Source organism: Osmerus mordax, unplaced genomic scaffold, assembly GCF_038355195.1.
Source record: "Osmerus mordax isolate fOsmMor3 unplaced genomic scaffold, fOsmMor3.pri Scaffold_180, whole genome shotgun sequence".
Classification (NCBI taxonomy): Eukaryota; Metazoa; Chordata; class Actinopteri; order Osmeriformes; family Osmeridae; genus Osmerus; species Osmerus mordax.
In genome coordinates, this window is record NW_027120492.1 from 1 (window position 1) to 27,166 (window position 27,166).

Genomic DNA, 27,166 nt, shown 5'->3' on the forward strand with positions numbered 1-27,166 from the left:
TGGATGTATTGCATCGATAAGATTATTTTCTTTTTAATATCTTACTCTGAGGACAGGTAGTCTAAGTGCTGCATTGTGGGAATGTTATTGCAGACTACTCCGGCAACATCTAAGCCTCTAGTTACATGCAAGTTGGTCTTGTGGTTGGATCGCGGCCATTCGTCATGGTGTCAATGACTAGGGAATGTAAAGGCACTTCAGAAAATAAAAAGACAAGCGAAGATAATTATAATAATAATAAAAACAATAAGGGTGATAGAATGCAAAAGCTCATTCTAAAAGGAGTGGAAGTATGTTACAGAAACTGTTAGGGCTGGAGAATAAGAAAGGAAAAAAACAAATATAACAATAATAATACAAAAAGAACACAATGAAACGAAAACAAAAAGGTGAGGAACGCTCTTCATCTTCATCCGCTCATGACCATCCGGACGAGTTCTGCGCCAGAGAGAGGAAGAGGGAGGGGGGAGAGAAAGAGACGACATCAGAAACCACTCACAGGTGACAGAATCTAGACCGGCGCACAGCTTCCCAGAGGACTGCTGAGATGCTATACTGGACGGCTGAGGCCTCCCTCTGCAGTGTGGAAGGAGGGCAGGGGGACTGAGAGGAGGGGCCTCCACAGATCATCTCTTATGGCCTACTCAGGAAAAGCTGAATAGATTTTGGCCTCGTCGGGTCAAAGATTTCAAGAGTGGGTTAGGGAAGCCGTCCTCCTGCATGCGTTTGCTAGGTTCTTATCTCGTAAAGGGAGGAACGGTCGGGGGGCTACACATTTCAGAAATAAGCAGATGAGAGAGAGAGAGAGAGAGAGAGAGCGAGAGACAGAGAAAAAGAGGCAGGAAGACACAGTGAGGCAAAGAATGACAGTAAGAGCCTAGAGCCTAGGGATTAGACCAAACAAACCCCCCCAAAAAACACCAAGCCAAAATGATCAACTGTTGGCATCAAACTGCTTCAACCATCACTTTTCAGGGACTCTTCGAGACAATCTCCTGGCGACGAGTAATGAAACGAGAACATGGCATTGTGGGACACAAGTCATCTCCAGTGGTGCTGGTCGTGAGCTGGGTGACTCTGCTGCAGTGAGAAGGCCGGTCCCTCGCCTGCACGTCTGTCAGCTCCTGACACATGCACAACACATGATGCCACAGCCAGAGGAAGAGGAACAGGAAGAGGAGAGTCTAGAGCTACCATGAGTCGAGGCCTGTAGACAAAACCCTCGAGACCACGCCAGGCTTTCCCCACTGTGCTGACTTAAACGTTCGACTGTTTGAGAAACCTCTGATCTTTTCGTGGTCTGACTTTTCCAAACAAAACAAGAGATTTACGTGATTGCCGTTTGGTGAATGAGTGGTTTATGGTGAAGAGCGGTTCGTATCTGTAAAATGTGACTAACACCTAAGCTATATGGGTGGCCAGTATCTTAAAAAAAAAAAAAGTACAAGTTGAAAAAAGAAACAAATCACTTCCAGTTCTCTCATTTCCACACCAAGATAGCTCGCCTCCACAGTCTGGTGATAAACAAACATGTCTCATTGGTCCTTTGAGACCCGCCCCCCTCGGAGGGGGACTGCGATGTCGCCAGGTCAAGCCCATTACCTGCGGTCTCATCAGAGGCAAGCGAAGGGTTTCATGTGGCCACACATCGAACACCCCTTTAACCTGATTAGCACCGCCACATCCTCTTCCTCCCATCACTTTGTTCGTCGTATCCGTCTCACCTTCGTAATTGATGCAGCCGTTAGCGTCCTCGTGGCCCGCCAGCAGTGTCTCCACCTCCTCCTCGGTCATCTTCTCCCCTGGAGCCCGACGCAAGCACAGCCCATTTAAGAACAGCTCATTACAAGGACACCATCAATTATTTATGACTAGTTGCTATGAGTATGGAACAGAACACCGTATGCCTTTATTAAACGGATATTCGAAGGCAGTCAAGTACGTTATCAATGTACTGGAAAACACATGCTTCTAGAAATCCATGTTAACGTGTAGGATATTTTCAACGGTTCTCGAATGTATACAGGGAGTGATGGAGAATATGGCAGTGAAGCAGAGCCCATTACCCAGTGTTTGTAGCCTAGGTAACAGAGGGTGACCCACCTAGCGTGGTGAGGACGTGGCGTAGCTCTGCTCCCATCACCGTGCCGTTGCCCTCCTTGTCGAAGACGCGCAGGCCCTCCACAAAGTCCTCGAAGGAGCCCTGGTCCTTGTTCTTAGCGATGGCCTGGAGCATGGGCAGGAACTGCTCAAAGTCCAGCATCTTGTGGTTCATCTCTGGGATGGAGAAAAAAAAACGTTCAGGTGACAGAATCCGCAAGGTAAGACGAACAGGTAAGAGAGCAGTCCATGTGCCTCACGGGCATCCGTCCTGATCCGGGCTGTAGAAAACATTCCGTTTACAGATCCGTACATCTCACAGGGAGAAAGTGCTGCTTGTTCAGGCCTGTTGCCAGGTGCCACAAGCACAGACACTGCATTGACGCATGTTAGGTCTTGAACAGATGTAAAGTTGGGAAATCTGTTCTCTAATGTTGCCATGTCTGTGTGTGTGTGTGTGTTCCACATTGAATATGTAATGGGGGAATTGAAGACTGGCAAAGCCAAGCATTCTGTGACATCACAGAACATTGTCAGGTCATATATATATTTTAAGTTTGTAGGCCAAACACTCACAAATTTCACGCCTCTCTTTGGGGATGGGAGGTGACAGCACGAGGCCTGTTAAGTTTGTTTGGACTGTCTTGTTGAGCGCAGTGGCACTGAGAACATGATCTTCCTCACAATTGAAACTATATGTGTAATTGTTGAGAACGTAATAAGACTGAGTCCAACCCATCCTGTGTGTCTCACCCTCAGCTTTGGGGTTGCCCAGGACCTTGAGCACTTCGGCGTTGACCGGGTTCTGACCCAGGGCCCGCATGACGTCTCCACACTGACTGTAGCTGATCTTGCCATCACCCGTTCGGTCAAACAGCAGGAAGGCCTCCTTGAACTCTGCACACGAGGCAGGGGGAGAGAGGTAAGTGCAAGAACGGAATAAAGAAAATTTGGGGGAGAGAGAGAGAGGAGATTGTACAGGGTAGATGTGTGATTGAGGGGAAATGGAAAACAGGTAGTATGAAAAGAAAGTTCAAAGGACACGTTACACACATACAGAAAGCACACAAGATAACTGTGCCACAGAAGAACAAGAAACAAAGGAGTAAATTAGTCAAACTACACTATCGTTGCCATAACATGCTGTTGTTTATTCTACTCATTAACCTTTGTCGCCCTTCAGAAGATGATGGCCCCTCAGAAGGTCAAACGAGAGGTTGGATGCTCACTCCGGGTGGCTAGCCATACCATGTTACGTGTGCTCCAGATAATTGCACCCTTTTGTTCTGGTCAAATGAGGTTGTGGCCACAGGCTGGGACTGACGAAAACCTGAGCACGATGACATTTACTTGGGAACCCAACCTGCACAAACCTGCCATCTCAATGACATCCATTCACAGAAGAGAATAACGAATGACTTTGCTGGACTACTTCCAGTCCACAACGGCAGGTAGACCATCACATGATGTCTAACCCACCGCATATACTTCCTTGTTAATAGAATAAGAAGAGCTACGAGGTAGCCTGTGATGCTAATTACTTATAGTCCCTGAAACCCCAAACCAAAATTTTCATCACAAATAGGCCTGCTCAAATATCTCTTTGAAAATGTAGTCTTTCCGCATATCAATATTTGATGGCGTGAAATAGGCCGGTATAATAGGGAGTGTAATAGGGGGTGGTTACCTTAACCCATGAGGGAGGCATCAGGTCTCAGGTATCAAGCAGTGATACAGTGGAACAACATAATTCAATATTGGAAAGAAATGCTTCTAACCAGCATACTGTGGTTTAGTCTGCCAAGAAGCCATTCCAGTTAACTACATTTGCCAATCATCAAAGAAAGACGTCGCCACAGTGCCCGAGGGTAAAACAGGACAAAAAACCTTCTGATCTTCCCCTTTGAATCTCAGAATAACTTGGGATACTCCTCTTTTTAAACAGCAAACATTCCCCCTCCAAAAAAAGAAAGACAAAAGAAGAAGAAAAAAGCCCTGCCCACTGTTGTGGAGCGGAGCTTTTCCTGTTCTCAGGAATGTGCCTCCTTCCCCTCTGGCCAGTGAGTGGTTTCCCTCACCATATTTGGTATTGGATAGGAAAGGGGAGGGTGAATACAGCTGTATTATGTCAACTACTGATTAAACAAACTGGAGGGCAGACGAGACATCTCGCTGACTTCCACACACCAAAAAAGGGAACACTCAACTTGAGATGACTCATGAGTAAGATACCATGCAAACTTTGTGATAGATGACCATGAGAAGGAGTGTATGCAATGACTTTGAAGTGAAAGGCTCTTGGGTTAAGTGCTACAGAACAGTGAACATGAGCAGCCTTGGCCTACGTTTAAACCAGACAATACCTGCAACCACACTTGTTATTCGGCAACTTTTAATTCCAAGCTGTAGTCAACAGCAGATTATAAACTAAAACAAACTTCACTTTCAGCTTCACTGATGATGTCAACTTCATTCAGTTAGAGTATCAATACCATGCAATTCCATGCAAAAACTAAGATGACAAGCATTATGGCTAAATAATCGGACTAAACTATGTTTATCCTAGAAAGTACACGGAATAGTGGCCAGACCAAGACTGAACCACAACCGTCAACATACTGACGGGTTATCCTTTACTAGTAGCTATAAACACACCAAGAAACACTCCACGCCCAGGGCTTAACAGCCCAGTGTGATGGTCCATCAGCAACAACTTACCATGTATTTGATCCAGGTTAAATTCAATCTGGAAAGCACAAGCAGTTGCATGTGGAAATTGATAGAAATAGTAAGGAAAGAACAGGGGTCAACAGATAGATACAACTAAGAAGTGGCAGGTAGGACAGAGGAGGAATAGAAAAGCAAAAAAGCAAAGGTGGCAGGAATGAAAGCATGCAAAGTGAATGCTAGGAGCTAGCTGGTGTACTGGATCACTCACCAATAATTTGATCTTCTGAGAAGTCAGACTGTTCAAAAAAAGATCAGCTATCATTAAATTACATGACTTGCTAGCTATCTACATTTTGACCCATGGCATGTTATAAAGTTTGCAAAATAGCAATGCTACCTAGCTACTAAGCTAATCTCCCCTGGACAGCTAGTCATTGGATAACCAAATGAACTACCTAGCAAATATGTACTTTGAATTGGCTAGTGCTAAAACATTTTAAAACAAAACTATTAATTTGTGAACAAGTCGGTTGAAATAACTTTCAACTTTATGTTCGCCTAGAACAAGCTAAATTAAACAACGTAGGGCACACTAATGTTAGCTAGCAGTCGGCTAATCGTTAGCCATGGCCATCAACTCGGACTTATCTGCTCAGATGACATTGAATCGACTAACTAGTTCCTGACTTTAAAAAAGTTACATAGTTGGCTAGAAAGTATCCATTTGAATTACACATGATTGCATAGCTCCCTATGGAACAACTACTGTACATAGCCCACCATTGCTGTGTCGGCTGATGTGTCTGGTCCGTCGGCAGCTCCAGGAATGTGAATGTTTAGCAATGTCAAGGGAGAACCCCGCTTGCAGTGCTACTGAGCGCGTCATTGCTGTACACTGGATGCGATTGGTTACACTCGTTTATAACATCAGGGTATCCCGAATAATACCTTTTTGTATTAAATCAAATTAAATCGTTTCAACACCACGGAACGATAGAAAGGTGGAACATAGATCTTGATTTGTGCGCGATTAAGACTGACCAAGAAAACACTAAATTAGTATTGTCTTGTGCATATTAATACAAAATAGTTACATATTCAAATCAAATATGTATATATACTTCGATATATTTAATGGGTCTGTCCAAATGAATCAGATATGCCGCATGATAGAACATGGCCACCAGGAAGTGGAACTGGTTTAAGACTGCATACATTGATCTGTGTTGACTTGCAATGTTTCCTTTTATCTGATGTAAGACAGCACATGCAGAAGACTTACTTGAACCTAAAACATAAAACATACAAAGCATGTTCTGTTGATGAAAGCAAAGCTACTTCTCACATTACACACAACAATGTCGAGCAAATTTGGGTGAAATCATATTAAATTAAATCATTCATAGCCTGTTTGACTGTGTCTCAGGTTATTTGATTTGAAAAGGCTATAGGCCTGAAGTGAATTGTCTTTTAACCAAAACTACTATTAATTTGTGAGTAGAAAAAAAAATCTAGGGCCAATTCTACTGTATGTCTCTGAAAGAGAATTGGGCACAAAAAGTAGGCCTTTTCCCTGAGGAGGTCACTGACAGCCTCAATCTCATCAGTGGCCTTATTTCCTTTCCTCTTTCTCATCTTCCTACCAGATTGACACTGCTGTTGACTTGATGTAGCCTAATTAGTCTCAGAAAGATGTTGCTTATGCTTGAGGAAAAATTAATTGAAGTCTGTCATGATTTATAGAGTGTGGAGTGTGCTAGCATTTACATACATTGCCTACTGTAACTGTACAACATTTACTTCAACTAGGTAAAAAGAAAACAGCTCGCAAATCGTCTGTCTCTCGACTATCATATGCCTCTGGCTGGGAGTTAGTCTCTTACCCCAGGAGTATTCAACTATTTTTAGCTGACTCTAAGTCATACAGCTCTTTAGAGATACCAACATAATCGCACTAATAACAGGAAATGTTAAAACAATAATTCATGTTTTCCCCAAATTAGCTTTGGCACTGCTGGGCACCAAATTGGTGCTGCTCCAGTTCCACATACCTCCATGGTGCTGGGGTCAAACGGAGTGTCGGAGGGACGCAGCATCCGAGGCTTCTGCTCTGGGGCGGTTTTCACAGCTGCAGGGGCCGCAGGGAGGCAGGGGAACGGTGGCCCCAGTCTGGGCTGTGACCCCGGTGAGGGAGTCTTCTTTATGGACGGTTCTCTTTTAGGGGCCATTCCTATAGTCCGGGTACCAGACTAAAATGAGCACGTCCTCTCCTTTCCCTGGGCTGATGACGAGAAGCGCAGTCACAAAGCTGCGCGAGCACAAGTGTGTCAGATGTGTGCGTCCTAGGAAGAGAGAGAGAGAGAGAGAGAGAGAGAGAGAGAGAGAGAGAGAGAGAGAGCGGAAGAGAGAGCGGAAGAGAGAGAGGGAGAGAGAGAGGGAGAGAGAGAGGGAGAGAGAGCGGAAGAGAGAGAGAGACTTGCCTGGGGGACTGGCAGGTGAATCAGGGAGAGAGGTAGATGTGTGGAAGAGAGTGGATGAGTGATCGTGTAGGAGGGGAGATGAGAGGGACACGAGCATGGGGAGGGGGGGGGGGGGGGCAGCTCACAAGAGAAGCTGTGGGGCTCCAAGCACATGCTTTTATGTGGGTCAGAAAGGTACGCATGTGTGGGTGAACCAGCAAGCAGGACTGGGAGCTCAGTATTCAAGTGTTATATCATCAATACACTTATCTTAGATCATATTCTGTGTGAGGATTCACTAATTATACTTGTCTCCTGCTGTAAGAACAAGGCTTGGTAGCCATATAGCTAATAATAGATGGGTCTATTTTCTGATTCTAGAATAATAGATGTCCTTTCCATCTTTATTCCCCAGATTTTCTCTCTCTTTCTCTCTGTCTCTCTGTGCCTGCACTTCTTTCTGTTGCCAAATTAGTCACTCCTCCCTCTCTTTTGCTCTCGTTCTCTCTCTCACACTCGCACACAGGGAGTACAGTATTCTATGGTGTGGGGGTATGACACACCATCCATAGATTTCTACCATATTAAGATGCTATCCATTTATTTTACACAGCGGAAGTTCAAGTTGGACTGTGAGAATGATTCATGCAAAGACTTCCAGCCATCTGTGCAATCTCTCAATACAAATGCTGATGATTTGGAGTCAAGTAATGTAAAAATCTGCCCTCCAATGAAATATTTTGAAATAAATGATTGGAATTTGAAATATGCTGTACACACACATTAGGACATATGAGCATATTATTTGTTACTAATGTTTGTGTATAGTGTATAGTGTATAGTGCTGTTTTCTTTTTTCCTGGGGGGCTTAGTTGATTGACAATAGGCCTACTACATTGACTGTTGTGTTACATGTCTGAGATGGGCGTTTGGATCTCAATGATTCTTGAATTAAAACTCAGACTTGTTTCTAGTATAATAGGCAAGACATCAGTGGAACTGAATCATGTTATTTCCCATACAAAGCCAAAGCCTTTCCACCTATGTATTTACTATTCTGTTCCCATTGTCTTTAGATGCTTCGTGCGACTGCTTAATTGTACCACTAGATGTCAATATTGTTCAATCGATAGGCTATTGAAACAACCCAATTGTATAGGCTACCCAAGACGGACACTACATGTTCAGTTTTTCACAAACACATACATTGTCTATTGTGTTATAATTGTATTTCCATAGATCGTAGGAATATATCAGATTAATAGCAACTCCACTCCAGTAGATCACCATAGGTCGATTGCTATATGGGCATGAGAATGCTATGAAAAGAAAACTAAAATTTTGGATTGCATTTTGATTCAAATAATTACCTATGCTTATTATTTTGCATAGAAATACTTTCATAATTCAATTATTGACTAAATGCCGATGTATACCGCATGATCTAAGTAAATAGGCTAATCCACATGAATGAAGACCTGAGAAACGGTTTTTGGTGTGATTTTTTTGTGATTTTTTGTCAAGAAATTTAATTAATTATATGCCTTGGTTACTTTAAGCCCTAAGTAGAACAGCTCAGACATTCACCCAAAGATTTACAACTTGAGGTACTATTGCACCCGGTCTTCGAATGGACTAATCGATGCACTCCACCCCTCAATGGATTTTAGGCAACATCCATCGCGCGCTCAATGGGCCTTAAAATCGCCGTTTATGTGTCGCGAGCGTCAGAACAATACAGACATAAGACCCTTGCTGCGAGACCAACGGTACTTCTGTCGCTTTTTAGCAGATCGAAAACAAGAGATGTTCGAAAATTAAGAAAAACGGTTGTCCAATGGGGACAGGTCTGTGCTAAACACGGAATACAAATAGCTACAAGTTATGCATGCCGTTAAGAAACACAAATGGTGTTAAATAATGCATTTCTAAACACAACCCGAAATGTAGGCAGACCTTTATTCAATTATTCAAAATATCAGATTTCTCATCAGTATGATGTGGCATGTGGTCCCATGCGGGCCCCAGCTGAGTTCTTAGAATGAATGCGTCTGCCGAGGGAACACCATCATTTCAAACAGCTAAAAGGATTAGCTACTTGCAGTCCCTCACGTTTTCAAAATCCGCTTGAACAACGAAACAATGATAATGCTCATTATAATATAAGCTAAGCGCATGGACTTGACCAAGATAACTCCAAAAGCACATTTTTGTCAGAAATGCAGTTGTTCCCAACACAATCTTTTATTCCTAGGGCAAACAAACAACATTTTGAGTGTGGAACCAAACCTTTTTTACCCACTTTTTAAAGTTTGCTATGGAATAAATTAAATTAATCTAAAATGTAGGAAATTCTCAGTTTCCTGGTTCCCCTAACCAATAAATTAAATTAGACCAAGTCTCCCACCTAAAGTCTTACTAAATCCCCCCCTTAGCCAAATCCTGATTTAGTTTTAATGATATTATGCCCCTCTGTGTGCTGTGTCATGGTAATAATTGAGACTCCTCCAGCTGCCTCTGAACACATTAGCCAAGCTGAATATTGACAGTGCCAGGCCCACAAAACAATGGGCCAGGGACATGGAGCTCTGAGGAAGACCCAGACGAGGGTAGACTGCATGCAGTCAGGAGGTAGAGGAGGTGTGGGCTCAGCCCTCCTGATCTGAGTCTGTCTGCCCTGGAGGACTGACGGGCTGAGCAAATCTCTTCGAAAGTTTCTTTAAAATATTTACTTAAATCTGCAATGATTGTCCTAATCCTAACGGCATGCATCACGTTGTATCCATGTCACTACTACACCAAGTGCAAATCAATGGCTAATATAAAATCTAATTTGTTCCGCAATCATTATGCTTATTTGGTCTGACTTGCTTGTCGCCAGTCTGTATTTGCATAATGGCCACACAGGGAATCAGACAGTGCCACTTGTGGGACTCTTGCACCTGATCACAGGAAGTGTGGCAGCCATCCAAGAACACCTACACAGTTTAATTGTTCTCATTATAAGAACATATGTGCCAGATTTGTTGATTAATTTAATTGCTAGTTCCAGCACCAACTCTGTGCATTTGACCTCCCCGTTGCCTATAGAGTTTAGGGTTCTGTTAGGAACGACGGTTTGGTGTGGGAGTACACAGATTAGAGTGATTACTGGATGGGGTGTAATCTATTCAGCCTGTCTCGCTCTGTCTCTCTCTCTCTCTCTTTCTCTCTCTCCCATTCCCGCTCCCCCAAACCCCCCCTGGGATGTGCCATCTCCCCTAAGACCGCCAGCATGGCAGATGGAGACCCCTCTAACCTCCCCCCTCAGCTGTGCACCCTCCACCACACTCACCCTGAACCACGTCAGGGCTGGGAGCCCTGATGGGATGGAGGTTGTAAAGTAGTCCCCTGAATATGAAACTACATGCAGGCACTCCTTTTAGAAGAGACAGTGTTATTTATGGGTCTGAGAGCCTGTGTGGCCTGTAATGGAAACTGTTGACAGTAAAAGTGAAGTAGACGCAGCAGACAATGACGAGTTCACAGTTATAACAACACTGGCACAGTGGTTAGTGGCAAGGAATGGACTGTTAGCCATGATGCAGTCTTTCTCATCGTTGGCTGCCATAGAGCTACCATCAACATAAAGCATCTTCTCTTTGTCTGACATCTTTATTGACACACACACACACACACACACATGTATCTGCTGTGCTGAGGTGCAATGTATAAAGGCTGCAGGTGGCAGGGTGTGGAAATGGCCAATTTTACGCTTTCAATTAGGTGCGTGCCTTCATGTATAATGTGGGCTTGATTTACTCCTGGAGACACAATTCCCCCTCGTCCCCCCCATCATTCTCCTGCTCCTCCCTATCTCTGTCCTGGTCCAGGAGCAGGAAGCCCTCTCTCTTCTCTGTGGTCACTTCTGAGGGGTTTCCCAACATCCTTCACTTTGCTTTGAGTCTGTGTTCTCCTTTCCCCCTTCTCTGGTGGATTGTTTTCTATGTGAATTTGGAGCATGTACTGTACAGAGCTGTCCGTTCGATGCAAGAAATAGTGGGTGTAATCCAAGTTGGTTTTGTATTGCACAATGAACTGAGGCAGAAGGAAACAGCCAGATGACTTGTGAGTGGGATGGATGTGTTTCTACAGAGGCTTCCCCAGTGTGAGGTACAAGTCTCCCTCAGGAGAGGCCCTCATGCACCATGTTTAGCCCTAGTGAGCAGAATAAACAAAACTGAACCCTGAGACGCCATAAAACACACACAAACACACACCTTCCTGTTTCATTTACGTGAGAGTGGATTGTCCTAAATTGGCTACGGAAATACAGAACACACACGTGAAAAGGGCATCAGTATTCTGTGAACCTTAAAATGTATCTAATACAATTGTTTGTGACAATATAAAGGAATGCATTGATCAAAGATTCAGAGCAGGCATTATTAAGACCAACTTGTGTTTTCCTTTAAAACTATCACACATCTATTCCACACCCCCCCCCCCCCCCCACGCCGCGACTCTTTCGCCCTAAAACACCCCCGCCCTTCACACGCTCGCCTCCACCCTTTCATGGTTACTACAAGGGGGCTCAGCTTTCAGCGCGGCGCAGGGAGCATGTGTGCAGGGCTTTAATTCCTATTGTATTCGCGAAGTCGCGGTGTACACGCGAGTGTGTACGCCTGTGTTTTAGCGCGTGAGGGAGAGGGGGAAAAGGAGACCGAGAAAGACAGGAACAAGGCCCCATCTGTCAGAGTGGCGTTCGAATCCCCCCATTCCTCTCTAAATCCATCCCACGGGGCAGAAGCGAGAGACGACTCACTTGTGGCAAAGAAGGGGGTGTGTGGATGGGGAGCCCCAATAACAACAACAACAGCGACAGCATGGCTTAATTAAAGAAATACAATTTATTCAAGATTAAGTACATTCTGGACAACACTCTTGATTTAGTCTGAAAAAAAAGTCTGGTACTATACTGTACCTCAGTCTGATCTGAAACAGAAATAAAAAAGACGAAAACCCAAATATCAACATTTCACACTCAAAACAGATTATTACTGATAATTACAACCCTGGCCTCATAACCTGGATACGAGGTCGTCGGTGTAGTGTTGTGTTTGAAAATGGAAGCAGGACACACAGAATACCAAAGTATCCCGTTATTCAGTCACTTGGGACCGAGGCGAAGCTCCAATTCCCTACGCTGGCTGCAGGTGTGATGGCCGCCTATAGCGTAGACCCCCGGGACGTAACGCTGTAGGGAACGGAGCTACCTGGGGAGCTTGGAGGGACGCAGCGAGCTCATTGTAAACACTGGATGCACACACTGTAGACACATGGGCGGCATGTCAGGTTCACATAGGCCAATGAGGGACACACAGTCGTAAACACACCCAATGTCGTCTCAACTCTGTCCACGCGCCTTCATGGCTAATGCACTGATGAGGAGTGAAAAGACTCGGACGTAGGCACGCTAGAATAACGTTAGTCTATTATGTCAGTGCCGTTCAGCACGACATTACAGGTTGGACAGGCGAGTGACGCGTGAGCACCCAAGCAACAGATGCACCCCCCTTTAGGACTTCGCAAATCTGACCATCTGTTCAGGTTGAATTAATGAGTCAGACAAGTTGGATAAGTGTTCGTTTAACGCATTGGCGTTTTCATCAGGAAATGTATGTCAACGTTATACCAGCTCCCCGCAATATGTGTTAGGCTATTGTTTATAAAAACGCATCCTAATTAAGGACTTTTGTATTTCTTGCCATAGCAAAACTATATTTAATAAATGAGTTAGACTGTTGACTAAGTGTAAGGATAACGAGAGGAAGAGATAGAAAGGGAGAGAGAGAGAGAGAGAGAGAGAGAGAGAGAGAGAGAGAGAGAGAGAGAGAGAGAGAGAGAGAGAGAGAGAGAGAGAGAGAGAGAGAGAGAGACAGAGAGAGAGCAGTGATGGGCACAGATGTGAGCCTCCGGCGCACAATGGGATCAGTGCGGGGGCACGTGCGACCCGCAAATCCGTCAATGGCACGATTACAATGGAGCCCCTATTGCGTCGCAGCTCACCATGTACGGGGAAATCACATATGTTGCGTTTGTTATGCCTAGGCATTTTGTTTAGTGGAAATGTGAGAAGAGAGAGACAGAAAAAACTCGAACAGCCCATTAAATAATGGGAGCATGGATATGCCTTGCAAAATGTGTTTGGTTCTGTTAAGAAATTCTGTGAAATGTTAAATTTAATAGGTATTAAAATTAATTACCACCACTTTAACGAAATATTGCATAATCTTGGTCAATTTGAACGAACTTTTTTATTTTTATAGGTCAATTTAGGCCAATGTGCCTGAGCTCATGCTTATTGTCCACTCAGTAGTCAAACTATTTGCAATTAATCATGTGATTTTTTGGGAAGATATCGCCTATCGACAATCTAGTGCATGCATCAGATTAAACCAGTTTTCCAGACTGACTCATCCAAACAGTAAATCTAACAGTGCTTGAACGCGGGTTACAGCTCTAATAAGCGGAAGAAACAAACGAATGGACGGGTGAACAACGCACACACCTGCTCTTACCACACCAAGCTGTCAAAATCACTTACGCACACCGAGATAGAAAAGCGTCTCTTGCTAACGAAGCTTTACGGCACGCGATCACGTTAAGTGAAATAATCCAAATGCGAGTCTATAGTCAGATAATTAGACAAGAGCGTCTCGTGGGTAAAAATCAATAGGCTACAAAGTATTGCTGAGCGAGTGCAGAATAAATTATATTGAAGTGCTTGAGATGAGAACCGTTTAGGTTACGTCAGACGTCCTGGGACATGGGTCCCTATGTATAACTTTATATCAAGGCTCCAGCCAGGATATTTGTTCCATTAAATTTGTTCTGTAGCCTCTTACTTACATAATAGTTGGGGCACACTCGCGCAGTGTAAGGCCATGGATGCGCCAGTCTTTGGTATCAGTTTAGCCACGAGCCCGCCACGCGCATTAGGATGAGCTGAATAAGGGTGGGGCGCAAGTGGGAGGAGCCTGTCTAACTCACTAAAGGCAGAAATCCAACATTATCAAGTCAGTTGGAGATTAAAGTCCCACGCGCACTGATGGATAACTGAGATAACAAACACTTTGGAGATAGTGACAGCGGTACAGAAAGCAGAACTGTACAGAAAGCGGCACAGCAGAGACACATTTATTTTAATTTATTGATTGAGGAACTTTTATATTAACTCCACGACTGTTTATTTAAGAAGAGTAAGTTGTGAATTTCAACAGGTGAGTTTCTTTTCCAAATTTGCCCAAATACATTTCCTGCAATAACTTGATATCTATTTACACTTGAAAACAATCGCAATCAAAAATGCACATGCAGTTGGTCGTCCAAGCAGGGTTGTGCGTAAAACACAATTTATTCATGAATGATTGTAAACGGTTCCACTTTTATGCACTACTGACAATCCTTAACCAGGAGAACTTAGAAAGTCCCACTTACTATTTAGGCCACCTAAATAGTAAGTGGATTTATTATACATTTCATTGTTGGTGCGCATTTGCAAATACCTACCATTAATCAACTCTGAAACAATTTAGGGTAGTGCAAAATCTGATGGAACATCTGATGATGCCTCGGCAAGCCCATTTAAAGTAGTTCTTAAACAGTATCCGTCCCCCGGGTTTGCTGCTTTGTAGGCTACCCCCCAATTTAATCTGAGAGATTTAAATGCCGGCCAAATCCCGTTCTGCCCTAGATTGACTGCATCTCTAAAACATCTGAATAACAACAGGGAAGCACTGATTGCATCCTGAAAATCTCTGACGTTAGACGACAATGACATGCATACATTTTGCTTTCATTTTTTTCAGAGAACTATTAATCCGAATGCATATACAGTGTTTAAATGGTCAGAATTGAGATGGGTCAGCCAACGTTTATCAAGCAAACTGTTGTAGTGGAAACGAGCTACTTTACAAAAGTGCGCTGTCCGTACATTAGTGCTGAATTAGGACAGCTCCGCGCGTCTCCGTCAATGGAGTTTAGAATGAAGAGGACAGCCTGAAATCACAGTCTAAAGCAAAGTCACACGCAAAAAGCAAATGTAAACTATCACCTTAACTTGTAACACCATATCATATTGACCAGTGAGTTTTGTTCCTGCAGATCACCATGATGACCAAGCCGTTTGAGAAGCCAGGGGATGAGAGTGAGCTGGTCAGCGGTCTGGGCTGGCTGGAGGAGGATCTGAGCTCACAGGATGGTGAAGGCACTGAGATCCGAAGCCGCTATGGGTTGGGCCTGGGGGGTCGGCCTCGCGGCATGACCGAGCTGGGTAGCGAAGACATGGACGAGGAAGAGGAGGAAGACGAGGAGGAGGAGATGGGGCTGGAGGGAGAGAAGTTGCCCAAGCGGAGGGGTCCCAAAAAGAAGAAAATGACCAAAGCCAGACAGGAGCGCTTCCGCAACCGACGGGTGAAGGCCAACGCCCGCGAGCGCTCGCGTATGCACGGCCTGAACGACGCCCTGGACAGCCTGCGGCAGGTCATGCCCTGCTCCTCCAAGACCCAGAAGCTGTCCAAGATTGAGACCCTGCGGCTAGCCCGCAACTACATCTGGGCCCTGTCGGAGGTGCTGGAGAGCGGCCAGTCCCTGGAGAGCCACGGCTTTGTGGAAATGATGTGCAAAGGCCTCTCCCAGCCCACCAGTAACCTGGTAGCCGGCTGCCTGCAGATGGGCCCGGCGCCCATGATGCTCAACAAGCTGGAGGACAAGTGCGGAGCCTCTGTGGGGGGTCAAGCTGGCCACCCCCTCAGCTTCCCCTCCCCGGGCTTGCCCAGCCCACCCTACGGCTCCATGGAGGCCTCCCACCTCCTCCACATGAAAGGCTTCAAAGGGGCTTCCTACGAGAACTCCTCCCCAAACCAGTGCAGCAGCAGTGGCACTCCCCCTTACGATGGGCCCCTCACGCCCCCCCTCAGCATCGGTGGCAACTTTGCCCTGAAGCAGGAGCCGTCCCCCCCGGAGTCGGAGAGGAGCTACCACACACACCCTGCTACCCACTACCTCTCTGCACACCACCCCTACCCCCCCACCGCCTCCATGGGCAGCCTGCCAGCGCCCCAGGCCCACATAATGTTCCAAGCCTCGCGTTACAAACTGCCCCTGGACATGGGCTTTGAGTCCTTTGCTCCAGCCCACTTGGTGGCCTCCCAGATGGGTAACATCTATGGCGAGTAGGGCCAAGTTGGCCTGGGTGTTTAGTCGCACAAACCCAAGTCCAGAAACACTGCTGGCAGGCAGGGAACAGGCCCATGTGGACAACTGTGTAGAGACAATGGTTTGCATTTACACTGTACTATACTGGAGGAGAGAGCATGGGGGAGAAATAGAGAAGACATGAGACACATCGCCTCAACTCATCCTACCTGACTATGATGACACTACTGAAGAGATACTGATGCAACTGTATTGTTTATTAATTTATTTAGTTTTTTGGTCATTGTTTATGTTGACACAATTTGTATTGTCATTTCTGGGCATGTCCCTTTTGAATTATCACCAGATATAGCAATATTTGTTTACCAAATTAATTATCCAGATATAAGCAGGGCTCATATCTGCAGTCTGTGAGCAGGGATTTTCACTAACTGTAAAATAGCTTGCATGGAGTCGATGCCAGTCTATGGAGAGATACAAAAAATTATCAAATGTTGTCCAATTGAGATACAAATTCTGCACTGAAACCTATAGCCAATGTCTTTTATGCCATATGAACAGAAATGCATTTATTTATATCTGTATTTAATATTTATTTTGATAACTATTTTCTCTTTGTTCTTTTTTGCATTTTCTCAGCACTGTTTCTGTTAAACTGTCTTTACCGATGAAGTACTTAAATTATTTATTTGAGGTCCTTCAGGTATGTGTCATTCACCACTTTGTCACTGTTTTTGTAAATATTTTTGCTATTTCGCACTTAATTGAATAAATATTCTTATATTATATACTATTTCCATAGTGACACATTAGTCATGTTTTTAATTGTGCTATTGAATTGTCTTTTCGCTCTGCTAAAAATAACAAAGGACAACACTGACTGGATACTTCATCCGACCATACAGTCCTTGTTGCCCTTCTGAGGACAGGATTATTAAAGTATTACGGTCTTAACTTGTAATCAAAACACAGATATACAGAATTAACTGTTTACGACCATCTTTTGTCTATCCAACTATCAAAAATCGAAATTGTCTCATCCAACAATTGAATAACTTACAACAAGTGAAGTGAGTCATTTTGTGGTAGTATTAAAATCACAACTATCAACTATACCTTAATACTTAAGGTATTGTGAAGTTTACTACAATTATCACTGCTATCTGCTTTCTGAGAGAATACATGAATGAAACCATCTGGAATACTGGGTACCATTCTAGATCTTTTGCAGGCTGTGTGTGTGTGTGTGTGTGTGTGTGTGTGTGTGTGTGCTTATGTGATGTCATTCAGACCCATGTGACAGCCCCCTGGCAGGACAGGCAGGGCACTGTGGGCCATGGGAAAGCACAACTAGGGAACAGGTGAATATGTCACCAAGGCCTTTCTCTTTCCTTTCTTTCTTTCTTTCTTTCTTTCTTTCTTGTCCCCATCAACCGCGAGCACAAAAATAAGTTTCAAAGATGATTTACCGTTAACACCATGTAACTTTGACATTTTACTTTGACATCATTCAACCCTAACATTGTAAACATGTATTATGTTTACTTGCGCTAATTGTAAAAAAAGAAATATTTTGACACCAGCTTTTCCTTCTGTGACATGAAAAACGGCACCAACTCATTTATATCATTTAACCACAAACAAAAGTCTACCTTTGACTCTAAAATCAAGGATTTGTTAGGTGACTGTGTTGATACTCAAGAACACCATGGTTCTTCAGATTCACAAAGAGCCGGGTGCCAGAGTGAAAAGATGGAGTGATGAGTGACTGAACGAGTGCGAGTGTGTTTTGAGGTTCAATAGAGAGGAAGGGAAGGCGCCGCGGAGGCTGTTGTCCAAAAACGTGAGTCCCCCTCATTCACTTCTCCTCAGGGTTGTCTTTTCCAGTCAGAGCAGAAAAGCTTGTAGAGGGGAAAAGGGAATGATTGTTTTAGTGGGCGCCACTGGCCCATTGTAAGTGCAGCCTGTTCTTTCTCTTGACCCCTGACCTGCATTGTTGCGTGGCTTCTCGTTTGGGAAGGAGAGACAGCTGGAGGAACTGCGGGGGGGGGCTGACAGACAGCTGGGCTGAATTGGCTGGAGTGAAGGGGACAGAGTTGGAGAGGGAGGGAGAGAGAGAGTTAGAGAGACAGGGGCGAGAGAGTTTGAAAGGCTGAGAGAAACGGAAAGAGAGAGAAACGGGTGGGGAGAGACAGACAAGGAGAAGGAGAGAAAGTGGTGGGGGCAGTGGGGGGTGAACGGGGTCCCTCCCAAACCCCCCCATGTGTGCCCTCTGCTCCCCTCTGTGTCAGCACCCCCACAGGAATGACTACATAGCTCCACACACAGACATTAGGCTGTCAGTGAGAGAGTGACTGGCAGTGTGGCTGGCGTGCTCCCTCATTGTCATGCTTCTGTTTTGCGCTTGTGAAGGGATGGGGGGGCTGGAGTGAGGGGGGGGGTTGGAGTGAGGGGGGGGGCGGGTTCCCGGCAGGTGGGGAGGGGGTCGGGAGTAGTGGATTATCCTGCTGAAACAACTGAATTAGTGGAGATGAATTTAAGCCACATAAACTGTCATGGTGGTACTCTGAAACGATGGGTGCCATGGACATATATGGGAAGAGTGGATGTTCAAAGAGTCCTTTCTCAGTCAGGGGTAGTGCTCTGCTCTTTACAAATGGCTATGATGCTCCATAGTCCAATACGTTTAAATCAAGTGAATATAATGACTTTGTATTTTGTTGTAAATGTAAATGAAACAGCCAAACCTTAAGGATACAAACTGATCAACAACAGGCTAACCTCTGAGAAAGGCTATGAAGAAGCCATTCTGGGGGAGAAGCCTATGTTTTGCTGTTGCACAGTTGTTTCACAATATAATCGTCCTACTTTATTATAAAGATGGGGGAAAAGACACATTCCCAATGATGTAGAGTGCGTACACCAAAGAACAAGACACTATTTACATTTACATTTAGTCATTTAGCAGACGCTCTTATCCAGAGCGACTTACAGTAAGTACAGGGACATTCCCCCGAGGCAAGTAGGATGAAGTGCCGAGTGGAAGTACAAGACGTCTAGAAACCCCGAGGTCAGCACCCTGAGAACGTTTCCGTTTGAAATCTCACGAACGCTCTTTCCTTTCACCACAAACATTTCAACGTCAATTCTTTCGAAAGTGGGTTTCTCAAGGGGGACATTGCGACGTTTCACCAGTACCTCCACGACAACCAAAACCACCTGTCTAACTCAACGGCGACAACCATGGACCAACTCTGAATCCAACATCCGTCTGCAAGAGACGGGGTTCCCGGTCTGGGGGTCAAACAAAGGGAGGGATTGAGACGAAACCCTGTCCATTTTTTTCTTCCCTTTTTTCGGTCTCTCGTGACTCATAAGCCACTGACCAAACAAGCACGGCTCCCACTGAAATGAAAGCATCTAGATCCACAGGGGCTGGGTGGAGGGATAAAGCATTGTGATTAAGATTGTATTAATGGGTCCATGGGAGACTGGGAAGGCTTTAATCAGTGTCTGTATGTGATTTAATCCCTCCTGGCTTTAAGCTGCTGCTAAAACTGCGATCCTCCTCCTGGGTTGCCAAACACACACACACACACACCCACACACACACACACACACACAGCAGAGAGAAAGAAGTGGTGAGGTACAGAGGTGGAGTGGCATGGAACTGAGATGTTTGGGAGGGAGGGGAGCAGCTGGGAAGAGAAAGAAGGGGGAGACACAGGGAGGAAGAGATGGGGGAGGGAAAGGAAGAGAAGGAAGAAAGAAAGGATGGAAGAACATGCGAGGCAGGAGGGGGTCAGTCCAGGGAAAGGACTGGGCCAGGCATAGGTGGAAGGGAAAGACAGATATCTTCATGTGATCAGAGCTAATGATCATGAAAGTAAACATTTTCGTTTTTTTCCAGATACAATTCCCCATGACCTCACCTTGCGGGCTCTATGCCATGTGTTAAGCCACCTGTCTCAACAGTTTAATGCTTTGAATGAAACCACATTCAAGATGAACAAGATGTCAACATTTCTCTCTAGACATATGAACAAAAATACAGGTTCGCTACCTGATACACAGCACCCCTATTTTGCGAAGACAAACTACCACCTGTCTAATAAGGAACTGCCCTGTGGCCAGATATTCTCATTACTATCATCCGTATTTGATGGCGGCGTGTTTAGGTAATACAGCTCACACCAAAATAAAGAAATCGAAGAATAGCCAGTCAGACAAGAGAGAAAGGGAGAGAGACACTCGGGGTCCGTGAGGGGGGGGGGGGGGGAGAGGTGAAGAATGAGAGCAGATCTGCGGACTTAATACGCGTGAGGGGGGTGTTATAAAAGGTGACATTGTGTGAGTGGGTAGAGGGGGTGGGCCTAGGACTCCCAGCCTCCTGTGAGACTACTAGGGTGTCAGAGTTAAAGAGCTTCTAATGGGATCTGGATGCTGCCATGTTTACCCTGTCCAAATTCAACCCCCACCCCCTCTCCCTCCTCACGCCCACCACATTGTGGAAGTGGCCCCGGCTTTGAGGCACCACAATGGGGCCTGAGTGGAGGGACAGATGGGGGTCTTTTGGGGGAAGAGGGCACAAAAAAAGAAGGCAGGGAAGGAAGGAGGGTTCGGGGATGGGCGGTTTGAAACAGAGAGAGAGAGAGAGAGAGAGAGAGAGAGAGAGAGAGAGAGAGAGAGAGAGAGAGAGAGAGAGAGAGAGAGAGAGAGAGAGAAAGTCGGAAAGAGTGTGAGAAAGAGAGATATGAAGCAGTGGCCACGACCAATGTGTGTGTACTGCTGCCACTCCATGCATGGGGGTGGAGAGGAAGGAAGGGAGGAAGAGAGAAAGACTGAGATAGAAAAGAGAGGGAGAGAGGTGTGCATGTGAGAGAGAGTACGAGTGAAGAGTTTAGAGAAAAAGAGTGCGTCGTCCACTTGACGCAACACTTCCCCCCCCCCCTCTCTCTCTTTCTAGAAGCAGTGCTGGGGGTGTGGCGGCTGGCTCCGCGGTGTTGAGGGAGAGGGGAGGGAGGCGGGGGTCAGGCGCCCATCCTCCAGGGTCAAGACCGCTGGGTGGAACAACCCATCGGAGCGTCCTGCCCTCATTCAGTACGGATTTAACGGTCAATCAGCATCATCGTATTGCTTGATTACATCGCTGCTCGTAGAATGGAGGGAGTGTAGGGGAGGGCGAGACTCTGAATCACTTAGTCAGGAGGTGAATGCAAAACCAGACGACGTTTCAGGACGTTTTCCAGTTTGTGTTCAGTAGATGGACAATATGTAAATATATGTGTATGAAATGTACAGCAAGGGAGAGGGGTAGAGATGGATGCAGGGATGGAAGAGAGGTGTGTGTGGGAGGGCAGACAGAGGGATGGAGAGAGGGAGGGAGAGCGGGAGGGAGAGAGGGATGGAGAGAGGGAGGGAGAGATGGAGGGAGAGAGGGAGGGAGAGAGGGATGGAGAGAGGGAGGGAGAGAGGGAGGGACAGAGGGATGGAGAGAGGGGGGAGAGAGGGAGGGAGAGAGGGATGGAGAGAGGGAGGGAGAAAGGGATGGAGAGAGGGGGGGGAGAGAGGGAGTGAGAGAGGGATGGAGAGAGGGAGAGAGGGAGGGAGACAGGGAGGGAGGGACAAAAGCACCTCCAGAAACAGATGGGGTCTAATGGACAGCTCGGGTTGTAAACTTTCTGTCTGTCACATCTGTCCGTTTGTCCATCTGCCGTGCTAGCGGCATGTTTACACCCAGAACACTAGCTAGTTTGTATAGTGGACATACCCGTCTACTAGAGAAGTGCAGGGATGCAGCCCCTTCTGCCAAGCCTGTATGGACTCCCAGAGATCATGGAACTGCAAACACTCCACCCAACATATGGCCTAGGGGAGCGCACAACTTGCAATGAGTCTTCTGCTGTTCATAAAACGGTCAAAATTACCCACAACCTTGCCAGCTCTAAACAGGCATCTGGCGGAATCCAGTCAGTCAGCCATCTTTGGTTTTTACTAAGTGTAGATGGACAAACTGAAACTGCCAATTGACCTCCAATTATCCGCTCATCAGTTAAACAGTAGACGCAGTCGCAGGTCTCCCAGTTAAGATCATCTGTCATGTCTGTGACGAATCACATCATGGCTTATTTCCTGGTCTATTGCCTTCATTATCGCTGGACTGACAGAGCTAGGTTTCAACCCAGATTAGAGCTACATTTGCAATTAGTATAAACAAACCTGTAAATCTATGCAAATACCTGACTGTTTTATCCTATCCATGGCTGATGACTGTGCAGTTTTCAGCATGAATCGTCAGAATGGTCAATCTAAACAATTCTGGGCAACTGCAAGCATAAACAACCTTGAAAGGCAGGGCCATGTTTGGCCATTATCCTTTTTAATATAAGATTTCCATATTTACTGTCCCTAAATAATTAGGTAGACTACAGAGAACGTGCATCGTCAACTCCATAACCGATCTGACAGGGGCCAAAGACACAAGTGTCACCATGACACTGAGAATCAAAGTGAGGTTCGTCTTACGTGTTACATCACCTGAGGACTTCTTTCATTTTGTTGTTGTTGACGGGACTGTATTTGCCCAGTGGTGAGCGGATCAAGCTGAATTAAAGCAGCTGATCTGGGCTCTGTGGCCCGAGTGTTGCATTAAACTTTAATCCAGAACAGTTCAGAGGGGAACATGGGATAGCATCTTCTCTAATCCTGTCCTCCACCCCGTCTACCTTCCTTCCTTCGCTATGCATCTTTTAGTATAATACGTGTACGTCTGTAGTTGTAGCTCTCCAAAGTTTGACCAAGTTCTCCCATACCGAAAGAAGCCAAGGTGTACCTTCAGATACCCATCCAACAACACTCTGTGGCAACTGACAGATTCGAACTCAGAATCTTCCAGTGTTTTTCATTTCCCCAGGCCCCTACGTATACAAACGTCTCCCCTCACTACCCAGGACCCACCAACTTTGACGGAAAGCTTCCTCCAACCACAGCACAGCGCTCCTCTATATGAGACAGATGTTACTGGGGCAACAGTTGGTATCATGGGGGAGGGGCTTCAGGCCATCTGTCCAGGGTCAAGGTTTGAAAAGAGGTGGCAAAATGGTGGCACGTTCAGGGAAACAGAAAGCATTTGAGAGAAGAATGAAGTCTGAAAAAAATTACCCATATTGTAATTCCAGGCTGTGTGAGCTTTCAGTCATGATTGAGGGGAAGTTTAGGTTTTAAAAAAACACTAAGCTTTGTGATTCGATGGCTTAGTCAAGAGAAATGTGACAACAAAATAGGAATGAAGGCCCCACCTTCTGGTCACACTTAATACTACACACACAAAAAAACATGCAAGTAATCATGGTTTTGGGGCTGAATAAACACTATTTGTCTAAGGAATGCATTTGTTTTGACAAAATGTTTTCCAGTGTAACCTTTTGAAACAACTAAAGTCTTTATTGATATTTATTAAAAACAAAACACTTTACATTACAATAAGGGCTTGCTACACATCATGTTTCCATGCCTTTTCATTTGTGGCACCAAACAACATTTTCAGATATTCTCCAGTCTTGTCAACTTCATCCCGGAAAAAAGCAATTTTCTGATGAGAAACCTTCCTCTACAACAACAAAACAAAGCAGCTTTAGCATGAAACAGGGAGCAAGCGACTGATTACTTTTAAGCAGGACAGGAATCTAGTCAGCACAGTCAATACCCAAGGATGTTGACTCTTGACTTACTATGTAGACTCGTAGCCTCTCCTGCTCCAGGTGATAGAACTCAGCTACGGTCATCTCGTCCAAGTCCTTCTTGCTAGCCAGGAAGCCACAGTGAGGAGAGCGTTTTATGTGTTCAGACCTGTTTAGCAGAAAACACCAAATGGCAGAGATGCCTTATTGAGTTGGACTCACCACAGATCAGGGGGGAGGTATGAGGAGCAAAGTAGGGGCATCCAGTGTGAGCAGTGTTGTGGTGAGGAGGAGGACTGGTGGGGGGGGAGGACTGGTGAGGAGGAGGAAGACTGGGGGGGCGGGCGTGAGGAGGACTGGTGGGGAGGGGGTAGGGCGAGGAGGACTGGTGGGGGGGGGCAGAGTGAGGAGGACTGGTGGGGGGGGGCAGGGTGAGGAGGACTGGTGGGGAGGGGCAGGGTGAGGAGGACTGGTGGGGAGGGGGGTAGGGTGAGGAGGACTGGTGGGGAGGGGCAGGGTGAGGAGGACTGGTGGGGGGGGGGGGCAGGGTGAGGAGGACTGGTGGGGGGGGGCAGGGTGAGGAGGACTGGTGGGGGGGCAGGGTGAGGAGGACTGGTGGGGGGGGGCAGGGGTGAGGAGGACTGGTGGGGGGGGGGCAGGGTGAGGAGGACTGGTGGGGGGGGGGGGGGGCAGGGTGAGGAGGACTGGTGGGGGGGGGGCAGGGTGAGGAGGACTGGTGGGGAGGGCAGGGTGAGGAGGACTGGTGGGGGGGGCAGGGTGAGGAGGACTGGTGGGGGGGGGCAGGGTGAGGAGGACTGGTGGGGGGGCAGGGGTGAGGAGGACTGGTGGGGAGGGCAGGGTGAGCCTCACAATGGGTTGTCTTCAGGCTCCCAGCCCTCCAGCTCCAGCAGGCAGAAGAAGCAACAGGCCACATCAGGCTCATTCTCACTGGGACAGTGGACAAACCCAACCTTGGCCATCTGCAAATCAACACACACAAATTACAACAGTGGTATACTGTTAGGTCCATGGGGGTTGACAGTACCTTAACCTTGTTTGGATAATCTAAAAATGGATTCTTCCTGGCCACGAATCATAATTACTGGATTGGGGACAGTGGTGTGGACAATAACATACATTAGCATCGCCCATCCCGTCATTTAACTCGAGGAAGAGAGGAGATGCAAAGTTTGAGTTACCAAAGTAGACTTCAGACTGGGGCTCAGCGTTTAGGTAACATGGATGTGGTGTGTGACACAGCTGTCAACACGTCGCCATGGTTAGGTTGGAGAATTGCACCAGACTTAATGAGGCAACGAAACCTAAACATCACCACATAAAGTAGGCCTATTGTAAGACAGGTAAGCATCGTCTGTACACAAGAGGGCAACTTTGATATTATTCTAATACGAATTGTGAGTTGTGTCTAGTTTGGAACACATTACAATAATATGTAGCTTAATTGTTTTGTCAGCGTGCAAAAGAGGAACTGTGGGCCAATGTAAGCATGGAATCTAAACAAAAGATCGTAAAGCTAAGACATTGGTAAACAACCTTAGCAGGACACCCTTTGTTAATCGACTGCCTATCGTCATTAAAATCTAAAAACGCAAAACAGGACATTATAGACCTTACCATTTCAGGTGTGCATTGACATTCTTCCCGAAAAGGCCAGTCAGCAAAGCTTTGCTGCCGCGACTCAAAGCTGTACATCTTGTTGTATGAGTAAAAATCGCGCGGATAATTCGGCGAGACTGGTCATGGTAGCAAAACACAGGACAAGAAACGAGTTGAGGAACAATAAAATGTGTTGGTCAAGCGCCCACAGGTGATATCTATTTTTCCCTCTTCAAGTACTCTTGACATCTAAATGACAGTACAGTAAGGGCTCCCTCTGCTGGTAAGATACCTACAAAAAGTTCGGAATCTTACACCCCAACCCTTCACTCTTCAATCAGTTCCATAAGTTTTATTTTATGGATCTGTGTAACTAATGCTATGCTAATAACAAATGGATAAAGACACCATGATCACAGTAATGACTGACCATTTAATATTACTTGGTTTAGGGATCATACCATCCAATGAATAGCAAAACAAGTTCTAGTGTTTGAGATTGTCTGCATACATTTAGGTCCATGACTCCTTCCAAGCTAGAGGCACAGCATATCAAAATAAAATTAGTTCATAGGCAGAAGATGTCAGGCTGTAGAAATGGATGTCAACTTTAACGGTTTGTGATGTGAACTTTACCGAGCTGTTTACTACACGCAGAGGGCTCGTCCCAGTCCTTCTGAAACCTTATCCCCAACAGCTCCCGAAATGTGCTTACTGCTTCAAACCACCGTCCTTCCGCCCCCTCTGCCCTTCTCTAGAGGCACAGACGGCCTTGGTTGTGTGTGTGTGTGTGTGTGTGTGGTGGTGTTGGTATTGGTGTAGGGGGATAGTGGGCAATGCACAACTATAGGGCTGATAATCTGTGATGCTTTAGGAGCTATGTGTCTCACAAGCACAGCGTCAGCAGGGTTTCAGGGGGAAGAGAGGTGCTGAATGACGCCTTATTGGAGTGGTGTTGTTATGTGAATCACTGGAGGTTGGTGGCGCCACATCAGGTTACTGTGTGTCCAACTGGGTCATGTTAAGAGAGGTAGCTGGCACTGTGGCCTAACATGCACTTCACGGTTTTTGGACATGTGTGTGAGCGCTAGGTCTCTCATTCAGTACCTTGCATGGCCACAACACTCATCTTTCACAAGTTTGATTCAGCCGTCTATAAATCGACCTCAGGATCAATAGTTTGTTCTGTCAGTGTTATGGCTGTTAACTGTTTACAGTGTTCACACTTAGGGTGGATCTAAGAGGAGCCGATGCACTTTGAGGTGTTTAATAAACAGAAGTAAATATGATGAAATATGAGCTTTTCAAACATTTGTGTGTTCTTCCCAATAACTGTTTTCAGAGCTTCTGTGCTCAGCTCTCCTGTTCTTCTCTTATGACCAGTCCCTTGGGAGAAGGTTCAGTGGCTCTGTTAATACCCTATTCATAGAACCTTCCGCTTTT

General features: G+C 45.9%; 2 protein-coding genes and 1 pseudogene across 4 annotated transcripts; 1 reads left to right on the forward strand and 2 right to left on the reverse strand.

Annotated features, from left to right (window-relative positions):
- Nucleotides 1-12: 12 nt before the first annotated feature.
- On the reverse strand, nt 13-6,998 carry LOC136939327 (myosin light polypeptide 6-like). Of its 3 annotated transcripts, none has more exons than XM_067232077.1 (6): nt 6,822-6,998; nt 4,819-4,846; nt 2,854-2,997; nt 2,104-2,277; nt 1,725-1,802; nt 13-438 (listed from the first exon to the last, which is right to left on the reverse strand). In XM_067232077.1, the coding sequence occupies exons 1-6, from the start codon at nt 6,996-6,998 to the stop codon at nt 410-412; spliced, it is 630 nt and encodes a 209-aa protein (XP_067088178.1). In that variant the 3' UTR covers nt 13-409. The 3 variants fall into 3 exon arrangements, with proteins under 3 accessions (XP_067088178.1, XP_067088177.1, XP_067088179.1); XM_067232076.1 differs by lacking the exon at nt 4,819-4,846 and adding an exon at nt 5,039-5,066; XM_067232078.1 differs by lacking the exons at nt 4,819-4,846; nt 6,822-6,998 and adding exons at nt 5,039-5,066; nt 5,551-5,604.
- Nucleotides 6,999-15,380: 8,382 nt separating this feature from the next.
- Nucleotides 15,381-16,448, forward strand: LOC136939328 (neurogenic differentiation factor 4-like). The gene has a single exon (XM_067232079.1). It carries the CDS (start codon nt 15,381-15,383, stop codon nt 16,446-16,448), a length of 1,068 nt encoding a protein of 355 aa, XP_067088180.1.
- Nucleotides 16,449-23,866: 7,418 nt separating this feature from the next.
- LOC136939330 (baculoviral IAP repeat-containing protein 5-like) lies at nt 23,867-25,868 on the reverse strand (annotated as a pseudogene).
- Nucleotides 25,869-27,166: the final 1,298 nt, after the last annotated feature.